The 12485-nt window shown below is 35.8% G+C and overlaps 2 protein-coding genes across 3 annotated transcripts; one reads left to right on the top strand and one right to left on the bottom strand.

Annotated features, from left to right (window-relative positions):
• Nucleotides 1-169: 169 nt before the first annotated feature.
• LOC106777809 (serine/threonine-protein kinase/endoribonuclease IRE1a) lies at nt 170-6853 on the top strand. Its single transcript, XM_014665570.2, has 6 exons — nt 170-684; nt 899-2331; nt 3088-3260; nt 3571-3817; nt 4810-5113; nt 6458-6853. The coding sequence occupies exons 1-6, from the start codon at nt 358-360 to the stop codon at nt 6599-6601; spliced, it is 2628 nt and encodes an 875-aa protein (XP_014521056.1). The 5' UTR covers nt 170-357; the 3' UTR covers nt 6602-6853.
• A 220-nt stretch (nt 6854-7073) lies between these two features.
• LOC106777929 (glutamate receptor 3.6) lies at nt 7074-12230 on the bottom strand. Of its 2 annotated transcripts, none has more exons than XM_014665757.2 (7): nt 11865-12230; nt 11260-11542; nt 9794-11145; nt 9433-9710; nt 9241-9272; nt 8742-9148; nt 7074-8028 (listed from the first exon to the last, which is right to left on the bottom strand). In XM_014665757.2, exons 2-7 carry the CDS (start codon nt 11525-11527, stop codon nt 7552-7554), a joined length of 2814 nt encoding a protein of 937 aa, XP_014521243.1. In that variant the 5' UTR covers nt 11528-11542; nt 11865-12230; the 3' UTR covers nt 7074-7551. The 2 variants fall into 2 exon arrangements, with proteins under 2 accessions (XP_014521243.1, XP_022631324.1); XM_022775603.1 differs by lacking the exon at nt 11865-12230 and adding an exon at nt 11635-11837.
• Between the last annotated feature and the right edge of the window lie 255 nt (nt 12231-12485).

The raw sequence follows: 12485 nt of genomic DNA, 5'->3' as shown, positions 1-12485 counted from the left end.
TAATACATGTTTTAAAAGACAGAATAAAATAACAGGTAAAATAGTAATCAAGATCATACATATTCAAATAAAAATAAAAAATATTAATCTTACAATAAAATTTAATATCAAGTCGTTAAAAATACACAATATAAACTAAGTTAAATCATATAGATATTACATACAGTCTGGTTGTTGTTGCATTTAATTAGTTTCATTTTTCATCCTGATTTTCTTCATCCAAACATGGGATGATGGATTCCAAGTGACACGAGACGAAATTGACTCAGCTGAATATTGTTTTCAACGCATAATTTTGAATTCTTGGTGACGACAGTTTTTTGATGTCGTTGTTGATCTTGTTTCCCGACATCGCAGATGATTGCTTCCGTTCTAAGCTCTCCGTTTTCCCTATTTCTTCTCATTTTTCTCTTCTTCAGCTTTCCCACCTCACAATCCCAACTCTTGCTGCCTTCTTCTCCGCCCTCAGTTAAACCGGCCACCGCACTCGTCGCCGCCCTGGATGGTACCGTGTATTTGTTGGATAGTGATTCTGGAAGGGTTTTTTGGTCTTTTTCAACTGGATCTCCAATCTACTATTCATATCATGCTCCCATCAATAACCCTAACCACAACTTCACCGCCTTCGTTGAATGTGGAGATGATTGGGAATTAATCGTCCACGACGCTCACTTGGGTAAAAAGGTATTGTCCTTTAACATGTCAAATACTTCATTGCTTTTCTCTGCACTCCCTGTTTCTCTAATTTCCTCTCATATGACTGAGAAGCATTAGGTTTGTGATGATTTATAATTTATTTCCTGTAATTGCAAATTCACGAGTCTAGTTTGTGTGTCTACTTGGATGATCATCTGGATTCAATTACAAATTGTATTTAGGACCTTTTTCATGCCTGCAGAGACTATCGAAATCGATTGAAGAGTATGTTGCTTCTACCCCTATCAAGACAAAGGATGGAGCATCTGTATTTGGTCACAAGAGAACCACTATGTATGTAGTTAATGCTAAAACTGGAGGACTATACCGAAGCTACTCTGAACATGATCATGCTTCTAATGCGGTGTCGAGTTATGATGACCGGCTGCATGTTGCAAGTACGAAGGATAATGTTCTTGTTGATCCTGCACAGTTGAATCCACCTGAGTACTTGCTTGAGATAACTAGGACGGATTATACTTTGCAATCCGTTGTTCCTGGTTCTGGAATAGTTTTGTGGACTATGAAAGTGGCTGAATTTAAGGCTGCATTGGTTTGTTCGCATACTGAAAATCCTTCTGGAAGGAAATCGTTAGATGCAGATGATGGGTATGTTTTGGACGGTGGCTTAGATTTTGCCATGCCCTATGCATGTTGGGACATGAAACTGAATGAAGTATACCGCCAACGCAAGAAATTTTTGATAGAACCTGCTGACCCTGAGAGATTGTCTGAGGTTTATGAAGAGGTTGATATGCTTCCATTTCATACTTCAGAGCTCATGCTTCCATCACAACCAGCCAATGATAAAATTGTTCTAGGCCGGGAGGGAATGCCGATGCTATCTTTGCCAATGCCAAATCCTTTGTCTTCTTTGCAAAACAAAATTGGCTTCTATGAGGGCAATGATAATGTTCCTATGCTCCCTCGGTCTCTTATGGAGACCACTACAGAAGAAGTTGATCCAGGCAGGGTAAATAAATGGTCAAAAACAATACCTCTTGTATTATTTACCATCTTTCTAGGTTCTTTTATTATATATCACTCTCTTGTCTTTACCAATAAAGACCAGAACAGGGAGACACATTCAAAAAGTCCACCTCCTAAGAAGAAGAAAGCTCGCAAGTCAATAAAGAACAACATTTCTGTCACACAGAATAAGCAATCGTTGTTGGCGCAGGAGGAGGGCACATTCACACTTAACGAAACAAACTCCAGTACACAGGTGCAACTTGATGGACGCAGGATCGGTAAACTATTTGTATCTAATAAAGAAATTGCCAAGGGAAGCAATGGTACTGTTGTCCTTGAGGGGACATACGAAGGTCGGACAGTTGCTGTCAAACGTCTTGTTCAGAGTCATCATGATGTGGCCCATAAAGAAATCCAAAATCTCATTGCATCTGACAGGCATCCAAACATTGTCCGATGGTATGGGGTGGAATGCGATCATGATTTTGTTTACCTTGCTCTGGAACGNTGTACATGCAACTTGGACGATTTGATTCATTCGCACTCTGATATATCAGAAAACCCNGCAGTTAGAACTTCTCAAATGAAGACAGAGGAGACTGATATGCACTTTCTTTGGAAAACAAATGGTTTTCCATCACCTCTCTTACTGAAATTGATGAGGTGAGTGAAAATATTAAACACTTGTTGATTGTTATGGATGTGATGTACACAAGGTGACAATGAATACATTTTCCAAGTTTAGGGAAATATTATATTTCTCTTGGCTTATGTGTAAAAATGGTGAGTGAGAGTTGCTAGAATTCTACCTGAAATTTAAGGTAAAGAGATATCTTTGTGCATGGATGATTGTCATAGTAGCCAACTAGGTTAGCAACTTCTGCAATTGGCATGCACTTAATGTTTTGCTATTAGAAATGGAACTACGAAAACATTTTTTCAACTACACAAGCTAAAGTTTGACATGGTAGTTTAGTTCTCAGCTAAAGAAATCTATCTTGTTAAGGTCATGTGGAGGAGCATTTCTACAACTAGGGAGAAAATGGAAGGATCTATTGTCAATGGGGATCTAAAGATCGTAGCTTTCATAAAGAGAGTATGAAATAATTGACTAGAATAACTTGGGAATTAACTTGTCATAAGAGAATCCAATAGGATAAGAAAGACATGAGTACAACATATGAAGTAAAAAAGATATATAGCGAAGATTGGTGGAAATGGTAGACATGAAAATAAGAGATAAAAATATGCAAGGAGGGTCCTGTTTAATTTTCATCAAGGACGTCTCACAGTTGATTCAAGTCAATGGAGGTTGATAGTTGTTATGACTTAGTGATTACTCAACCATGGCATTCATTTTGATAACTCTTGTTTATTTTCTGTTGACGTCATCTTGACTTTCACGTTATTGAAACACAGGGATATAGTTTCTGGGCTTGTTCATTTGCATGAACTAGGGATAATCCATCGGGATTTGAAACCTCAAAATGTTTTGATAATAAAAGAAAGATTATTGGTTGCAAAGCTTTCTGACATGGGAATTAGCAAACGTCTTCTCGAAGATATGTCTTCTCTAGGCGAGAGTGTTACGGGTGAGTAGAAGAATTTATTTGTGTTTTTTAAGCATTGACTATATGAACGACTAATGTTGTCTAAATGAGATGGCTCTATCATTGTATGATTTTAGTGATGTACAAGTGGCTTTCACATGTTAGTTTTGCTTTATTTTTACACAAACTTTTCAGGAATTTCTTTAGTTCTGTTCATATTTTTTGCTGAACTCAAAATATGTTAATCCAAACATACATGTAGTCTTATGCTGCATTAATTTACAAGTCTTAGTCAATTATTTGTTCTTATTCTTAATCTTACAATAAGGTTTAATGTGTTAATTGCATGTAGGCTGTGGCAGTTCAGGCTGGCAAGCACCTGAGCAACTTGTTCAAGGGCGACAAACACGAGCTGTGGATTTATTTAGTTTAGGTTGTGTTCTCTTTTTCTGCATGACTGCAGGAAGGCATCCATTTGGAGAGCGGCTTGAGCGTGATGTCAATATTGTTAAAAATCAAAAAGATCTTTTCTTAGTGGAGTTTATTCCTGAAGCTGAGGATCTTATTTCTTGTTTGTTAAACCCTAATCCTGATCTTAGGTATATCATTCTCATCCAAAATCAGTTTTAGGAGAATAGAGTTTATATCTTTCATATTTATTAATAATAATTTGCATCTCTTTCTGAATGACTTGATTGTTGTGTAATAGAAATTCTAATACACTATCACCTCTCTGGAAAATTCAGCTTTTGATTTTGCTAGTTGTTGTCCATGTATGAAATTTCAATATAAATAACAAAACAGGAGCTTTATTCTATTTTGATAAATCTGTGTATATATGCTGATATTTGTCAGACTGCCTTTAAGTTGAGCCTAAGATTGGTGAAAATGGGTTGAATGAAAATGATGTGATTTATAATGTAGTTATTCATCTCAACTATGATGCAAAAAAACTCTTTAAGTTTGCGACAGACCTAATGCAATAATTGTTACTGGTACTTAATTACTTTAATCTCTAATGTATGTCATTAAAAAACTGTATTTAATGGCATTACCCGTGCAACTTCAACTGCCTTTTTAATTCCAATATCAGTTTGGAAATTGCCAGATATTTCTTAATGTGTGGAAACTCATTTTGGTGCTGCGGCCATTGATGAAGTTCAAAGCAATAAGCTTGTTCGAAAGTATCTCTTATTAAGGAAAATTAAATATCTTCAGTGAAAATATAATCTATTTAGGATCCATATACCCTGATGTGTAATCTGGATGAATAGTTATGTTTCTTTGTTCTCTTATTTACTGTATATCTATATAAGTGCAAATTGTGAGGAAAAGTGATTGCCATTCACATGCATGCAGATACATGGTTGCAGCAAAAACATTTTCCTGGAAGGTTATCAAAGGGGATTATTATGTTGCATACAATTGCTAAATTTACATGAGATTTGATTGCCTAAATTATGATAAGATTAAGTGGGATTGTCTGATAACTTTCAATGATTAGAGAGACTGAACTTCTGCATTTTTGTGTTTGTTTTTGTCTTGGTATAAGCATACAATTCATTGAAGAAATTATTTCATTTCTTGTCAGGCCAATGGCGATTGAAGTATTGCATCATCCTCTCTTTTGGAGCTCTGAGATGAGACTTTCATTTTTGCGTGATGTAAGTGATAGGGTGGAACTTGAAGATAGAGAATCCGTTTCTGATCTTTTGAAGTCATTAGAAAGCATTGCTCCACTGGCTTTAGGTGCAAAATGGGATGAGAAGCTAGATCCTGAGTTCATCACTAACATTGGTCGATACAGGAGATATAAATTTGACAGTGTGCGGGACTTGTTGAGGGTCATGAGAAATAAGCTAAACCATTACAGGGAAATGCCTCAAGAAATCCAGGTTTTTTTCTTGAACTAACATTTTCCCGTAATATTTTTTTACTCCAGCTGAAGTCTATGAAACTATTTGTTCACTTATAAGTCTCAGTATCCAGAATTTTATTAAATAGTACAATGCTGTTTTTAACAAATGTAGAAATTAGCTAAAGTGAAAAAAAAAATGTAGCTCTTGTATCAAAATCAGCTCTAAATGTTGTAGCTTCATTTTTAAAATACATTCCTGATACCAGTTTTGTCACGTTGATTCTGAACATCTTGTGACTGTATTTTAGTAACTTTTCGCTTTAATAATAATGTTTTCTTTTAATAATATCCACAATTTTTTGTTCTAATAAACCCTTGTAAGTCCTCCCAATATCCAAAACATGTCGTACACAATTTATTTTCAGCTAAAATAAAACCATATCTGAACGCTGATGTTTTATCATAATGGCAATTGTCACTTAAACAGCATATACATTTGATAAAATATAGCAGTAAAGCATATTTATTAGAGAGAATGTAACAGTAAAGCAATTCTTTATATTATGAAGTATATCGTGCATTGAATCTTAAGCCCAGTACTTCAACCCTTACTGCACATCATCACAGTGATAATTCTGATGATTGGTTGCCATGACAGTATTGTGAGTTTGTGGTTACTGATGTTGTTATCGTGTTTGATGATTGGGAACTGCAGCAATGTTGGTTATTCTTAGAAATCCTGCTCTTTGTTGATTGAATTAGTGAATAGCAATTGCATTTTTGTTTGATTGTGCTTGAGTTTAAGTTTTAAATTTTCGCAATGAATTTCATTGAAATCAATCAATTGAATCTCCATTAGCATATGGTACAATCCTCCAGATCTTTAACATATATGAGGTTTATTCCTTATTCTTATACTCGGTAAAAGACAAATTATACTTACACTCTTTAAGGTTTAATGAAATTATTCTCACTAAGAAATTATACTCAATATAAAGCAAATTATACTTGATATTCCTTCTTTTTTAACCACTCTTGGACCTCCTTATGTAATGCACCCTTTGTGGTTAGAAAACATTCCAATACAACTCAGAAAAGATGAAGGATAAGCAGAAGTATACTATTGCCATTTTCGGGAAGGATTTAGTATTTCTACTCATTTCCAGCATAATGTCTTCTTTTTCCCAATTTTATGGTTCTTTTATAACTCCCTGATTTCTTTATAAATTGAGGGGGGTCAGTGTGTGATTAAAAATGAGAGGCTCTTCAGTGTAATTTCATTGAACATGAGGGAATGTGAGTGTAATGTGTTGTAATACATATTAACCCATGCTGATGACCCATGAATTAGGCTTCTAATTTATTTCTTCTTTCTTATTAGGAACTGATAGGACCTGTTCCGGATGGATTCAATGACTACTTTGCAAGTCGATTCCCAAGGCTCTTGATTGAAGTGTACAATGTTATATACAGAAATTGCAAGAACGATGAATGCTTTCAAAGATATTTTAGATACATTAACTAGTGCCTTCGCTTTTGTCAGTCGGAAAAGATAGGTCGGTCTGGAGCGAAATGTGTTTAGATTTACAGAACGGAGGAAGATTTGTAATGTACATATGTTGTCACTCTTCATAGATTAGCTAACCAAAAGTTACAGTGGAATTTCATCTGTATTGTCCCCAGTGCTTAGAGGGTTCAGCTCAATGTACATTAATGTATTCTTCAATGGTTACTTTTTTACTGTAACTGAGTCATACAAAATTAAAAATTATAAAAACTTTAAAATCTTTCACAATTTCACACATTGGAGACCTAGTTTTGGAGGTCTATACAAACAGGAACTGAAGCAAGCAGTTAGTTTGCCCATTAGTTAATGTAAAATTGTTTATTATTATTAAGACATCTCAAACATCCCCGGTTGAAAATTTCAACTAATTTCGCTCTACATTGAGTATTCTACATTGAATGTCTTATGTCTACTTCCAAACTGACATTATATACAGGTTTATCTTTTGGTCTCGGATTTTCTTTTTAAACTTTATTTGTTTTAGAATATGTTAATAAAATAGTTTGTATGAAACTACGTTAACTCTTATGGTCTATATTTATGATGAATTCTTATATTCCAATCGTGCGTGGCTCAAAGCAGTTAATCAAATATAAACTGATGTAATGTCATAATCCATTGGCCACATACGACATATAAATGACACTTTTATTGTGATTACAATTAGCAAGAAATTGAAAATGATTAATTAATATATATATTTGGTATAAACTGAAAACCCTTTTTTCCGCATATATAAAGAATATAAACCAAGTTTAAAGTGTTACATATAGCTACCCAAAGTTTTAATTTATCCTACATATATTTACTTAAAAAAGAAAAAAAAAACAAAAACAAAAATTATGTACTAGTAGTCCACTAGTTGCAGTAGGAATGAATAGTGTCGCTGATCCATGTAGACATGTTGGTCATAATAGTTCATTAGCATATTCACTTCTGCGTGAAGCATCTTCCTTATTCGATGAGCTTCCTACAGAGCTTCGGTATGAGATCCTCTCCATTTTCCTTCTCTTGGACCGGCTCTTCACAGTCTCTTCTTTCTCATCTGCAAATGAAAGGAAAGTCTTGAGACGTGAAGATCTTGATGATGATCCTATGCTTTGGCCACCAATGGACTCAGGTTCCTCTAAGTAGTGCTTCTGGTATTGCCTCAAAATCTGTATAAGATACATGAAGAGTGCAAGCAAGCACGCAATTCCACAGATCGCATAGAGCCCCCAAAAGCTTTTAAGTTGGAGTCTTTCCACTTCAAGCTTTGACCCTTGTGATAAGCAAGCACTACTCAAAAGCCATTTGTCATGGATCCTTTGCAAATCTCCATTATCTATCATTTGTAATATGGCAGTTGACAGGTCAACTGCTAATGGCGAGTCCCGTGGGAAGGCCTAAAGAAAAATGAACCAAAACAAGCCATGTTACCAAAGCTGACAAATCCAAATATGGGAACCGACAACTAAGGATTGATTCCAAGGACTAGCACTCGGCATGTTGCAATCAAAATGTAAAAGAACTACCGAAAAGTTGTTCTACATATTCATCCAATCACAAACTAGTGTTTATGGCAAAATTTGTTGATTTTTACTATGATTGCCTTGAAAATCTCATCAACAGTGAAAATTGAACAAGTAAAGCTAATAATAATATATAAAGTCCATTGACAGTAGCAGGTATGTATACAGCATGAGCTGCAGATCATATTGTTAAAAAAGTGAACTTTATGCATAATTTTATAAAAGGTTTGTCCTCATTTATATACTATAAAATCATCTCATCATTTCTAGTAAATGTGCAATCTCCAACAGCCCCTCACATTTAGGCATATACATTAAGGAATGGTTTGATAGCAAATGACATAATAAACCTAACAAATAACAAATTTTTCAATAACAGATGACACAATAAGCCTAACAAACATAATAAATCTCACTAGAATAAGTTTAAAACCATGATTCTGATATCATGTTAAAAAATGGATTTAGTACCTAATTTAACTCTACAAAACCAGTTTGCATCTACTTATAAACTATAAAATCGTTTTATTTTTAGTTAATATGAAAGAAGAAAACCAAGGCAAACAGTAAAGGTGAGTGATACTTACAAATCCCCAACCATTTCTGGTGAACTCCTGACCTACGACACTTAAATCGCAACGGCTGGAGAGGAAGATATCAGTGTAGGCACGCTCATCAATGTAAGCAGCAACACCGCCATTTTCAGGACCATGTTTCAGTGCTTTAGCAATTTCTTCTGGTGTTGTAAGAGGAACTAGCCTGGACTCCTCAATATGAATTTCCTGAACTAAGTAGTTTTTTGCAAAAGAACCCTGCGTGTAGCCTATAGGCACTTTGCTGTTTACTAGACTTTCAATGCCTTTAATGGGAGAATAAAGTTGTTGCACTGTGAGGATTGAGGTCAGACTTGCCGTATAACTTGAGTTAATTATAAGAACTACAAATAACCATATAATCAACACAACACGACCAAGTGTACTCACTGTATTTTCCCCTGCATGATATCCAGAAAACCAGCTTCATTAATCCAAGGGAAGCTATCCCTTCGACAATATATGTCAGAAAAGACAAAAATCTGGCACTTACTGTGGGAAAAGAACATTGTTGAAAAACTAAACCTGCCAGAAGCAAATCAAACCAGTTACAAACATAACAACCAAAGCTGTATACACAGATATAATAGGAAAATTGTGACCTCTTCATAATTACAGTATGTATCATTAACATAGGATGAGTTCTAAAATAGGTTCAAAAAGGAAAAGTACCAGATTTCCTTACCATAAAACGGTAACTACTTGTTTTTTGGGTGGTCCTCTAAATTCATCATTCACCCTATGCTCCAAAATCCAAACAACAGCTCCTACTAGTATGAAAAAGGAAGCTGTTACAAACCACATCTTTGGTGTAAAAGGGGCCAAAAAGGCCAAAGCATTGGATTCTGCCTGCCCAATGGGTGCTACTACCACTAGACCAGACTCAATATATGGCTGAGTAAAATCCACCATCCTTGTTCTTTCTGTAGTAATTGCAATGTCACCTACTGCACCATCAAATTCCTGCAAGACATGAAGAAAATTGATCTTAGAAGATTGCCATAAAACATCCAAACTGCACAAAAGGTTATCGGCATGACACTCACACCCGTTGTGATCAGACGGACAAGCTCAGTCATACTAGGATTGTTCTTACCATCCCCGTATGAGATGAACTTGTAGGGGACAGCATAAGGCAAGAGATTCACTGCAGCAAGAAATACATCAATGCAGAATCCCTCAAACATGTCAGTGCCTTTTATCTGTGATACAAACTCGTGGTAACTAACACCTCTTGGTACTCCAATCTTTAAAAGCCTTCCATTGTTTGGAAAAACCCAACCACGAGGTTTCTCGTCTGTGTTTCCAGGCCAAATCACAGGAAACAGCTTTTGATTTTTCCTGGGCAGATTCACTGGTTTGGAATAAAGAGTTTCTGGAGGAACAACTGATAAACCAGAGTGATTAGACCAATAACCGATCCTTCGAGTTCCTGTTCCAATCACATTAATGATTTCATATGCAGGATTAGCAAGGTTTCTATCGGATGTATACTTGAATGGACCTGATACACCAGTCATGTTTACCTCATAGATCTTTCTTCGTAACAGATTTCCTTCATTAAAGATTTTCAAGGCCTCAAGGTTCAAGTTGTTTCCATGTATGTTAGACAGCTTTGAATCAGTTGAGAATGTAATTCGGTTACCTTCTTTGAAAAATGCATCAAGAGCATAAGCAAGTGCATAAACAGTGTCATATGCATAGATAGGTAAAAAACTCAATCCAAGCTTGACATTGGCAGTATTTCCCCTGGTCAAGTTTTTCCACCTAGAAACAAAACTTCTTCTGCGCTCTGAATTTAGCGTGTGGATACGTGGTGTAAGAACTCCTTGAATTTCATCCATTGAATCAGGAGAGAGAGGATAGTTAATATCAAGCAGAGCAGAGAGAAAAGAAGTGGCTATCCAGACATAACCAGTTCCCATCATCCCAAGATTCTTTGCAACTGTGAACACCTGGGGGCCAAGTTGAGTATTGCCATGAACAACTATTATCCGTGATTCTGCCAGAGCCACCTGCACAAGCACATTACTAATCTCTTCCATAGATGCTTGGGGCCTCAAAGCTGCTTTATATGATATCTTGCAACGCCTCTCCGCAAGCTTATCTCCTAATGTGCTAATTCCATTTCTCCCATTATCATCATCAGGAAAGACAGCGATAACATCTTTCCAGCCATAGTAGTCAACAAGGTCTGCTATTGCAGTCATTTGATAAAGATCACTATGGCAAGTTCTAATGAAGAATGGGAATTGAAGCGAAGAAAGAGTAGGGTCTAAAGCTGAAAATGACAGAAGAGGAACTTGGAGCTCATTTGCAATATGAGTTATGACATGAGCTGTTACAGAACTATGGGGGCCTATTATCGCCACTGTCTGACTTGCCATGACCTGCAAAACTGTTATCACGCAGAGCTATAATTTGACACAGTTGAAGTAACTTCATCTGTGGCTGAGAAAGATTATTTTTAAGGCTTTAACACATAACAAGGGTGATACTGTGAAAGACATACCCTCGGCAATGCTCAGGAAACCTCTGTACTTAGAATCTTCTTGCAGTGAGAGGTTTAGCTTGGTTCTACCAAGAATGTTTGGATCAGAATTTATATCGTCAAACGCAGCTTCTAATGCAACTTTTATAGTTCTACCAACACTGGTATTGTAAGAGAAGAGAGCCCCAATATTTACAAGATCCGGTACTGTGGAATTTTGCCTGCCACTCCCATTTGAAAAGCATCCAATGGAGAGAACCATGAAAACCAAGGGCCAAACTTTACTCATGGTTGGACAAGGAACCTGTAAAACAATAGCTACCAATGAACAACCTCCTCCACAAACAACTGAATCAATATCCCCAATTTTGTTTTATTTTCAAAAAGAAATCACACCTACTAAACTAAGATCTTGAAAAGAGGTAGTGACAGAACCCCCCCAATATAGTATAGCTCACAGAGTCAAAAGCCAAATCTTAAACACATCAAATATAAAGATAAAGAAATCTTAGAAAAACACTCGATGGAAAGGAAGAAAACATTAAAGTGCCCAAACAAATACAGGATTGCAATACAGCAACATGTTTAAAAAAAAAAAGAACTTTACTCAAAAGGGTCATACATACCTGGTAGATTCACAAAAAAGGAGATGGCACCTATGCATAGTACACCAAAAAGACAAACTTTAACCAGTGGCCAATACTTACACAGGAAGAGGGAGCAAAAAGTAAAAGCAAAGAGAGACCATGAAAAGCATAGTGGGTTATGGAGAATCTGGGCACTGATGAAAAAGTAAAGAAAATGGAGAGCGTAAATTGGCAATAAGATTATTGCTAATGCAAAGGTTGATAATGGAAGATATAGTGCATAAAAATTAATGCCACTGGGCATAACTTGTTCTTCTTGTTTTTTATTTGAATGATGATGCGCAATAATGACCCTTGGCACCACATTGAATTTGAACCTCAAAGTGTGAAATTGCTTGGAAACAGTTAAAGATAATTGTCGTGTTCATAACAGCACAACATTTTAAACCCCTTCCACACTTTAAGGACTGTCCTCCTCTCCAAAGGACTGCATTCTTATGAAGCGTGGACTTTTCTTCACCAGAATATAAAATTTCCACATAATCATAATTGCTATATTTACTATGAAATAATAATAATAATAATAATAATAATAATAATAATAATAAAGTTGGTTTTTCATGTGAAACACATGGCATGGCAGCATCTTTGGCTCAAATT

Source organism: Vigna radiata, chromosome 11 (assembly GCF_000741045.1).
Source record: "Vigna radiata var. radiata cultivar VC1973A chromosome 11, Vradiata_ver6, whole genome shotgun sequence".
Lineage (NCBI taxonomy): Eukaryota > Viridiplantae > Streptophyta > Magnoliopsida > Fabales > Fabaceae > Vigna > Vigna radiata.
This window is presented reverse-complemented; position numbering and strand designations above follow the sequence as displayed.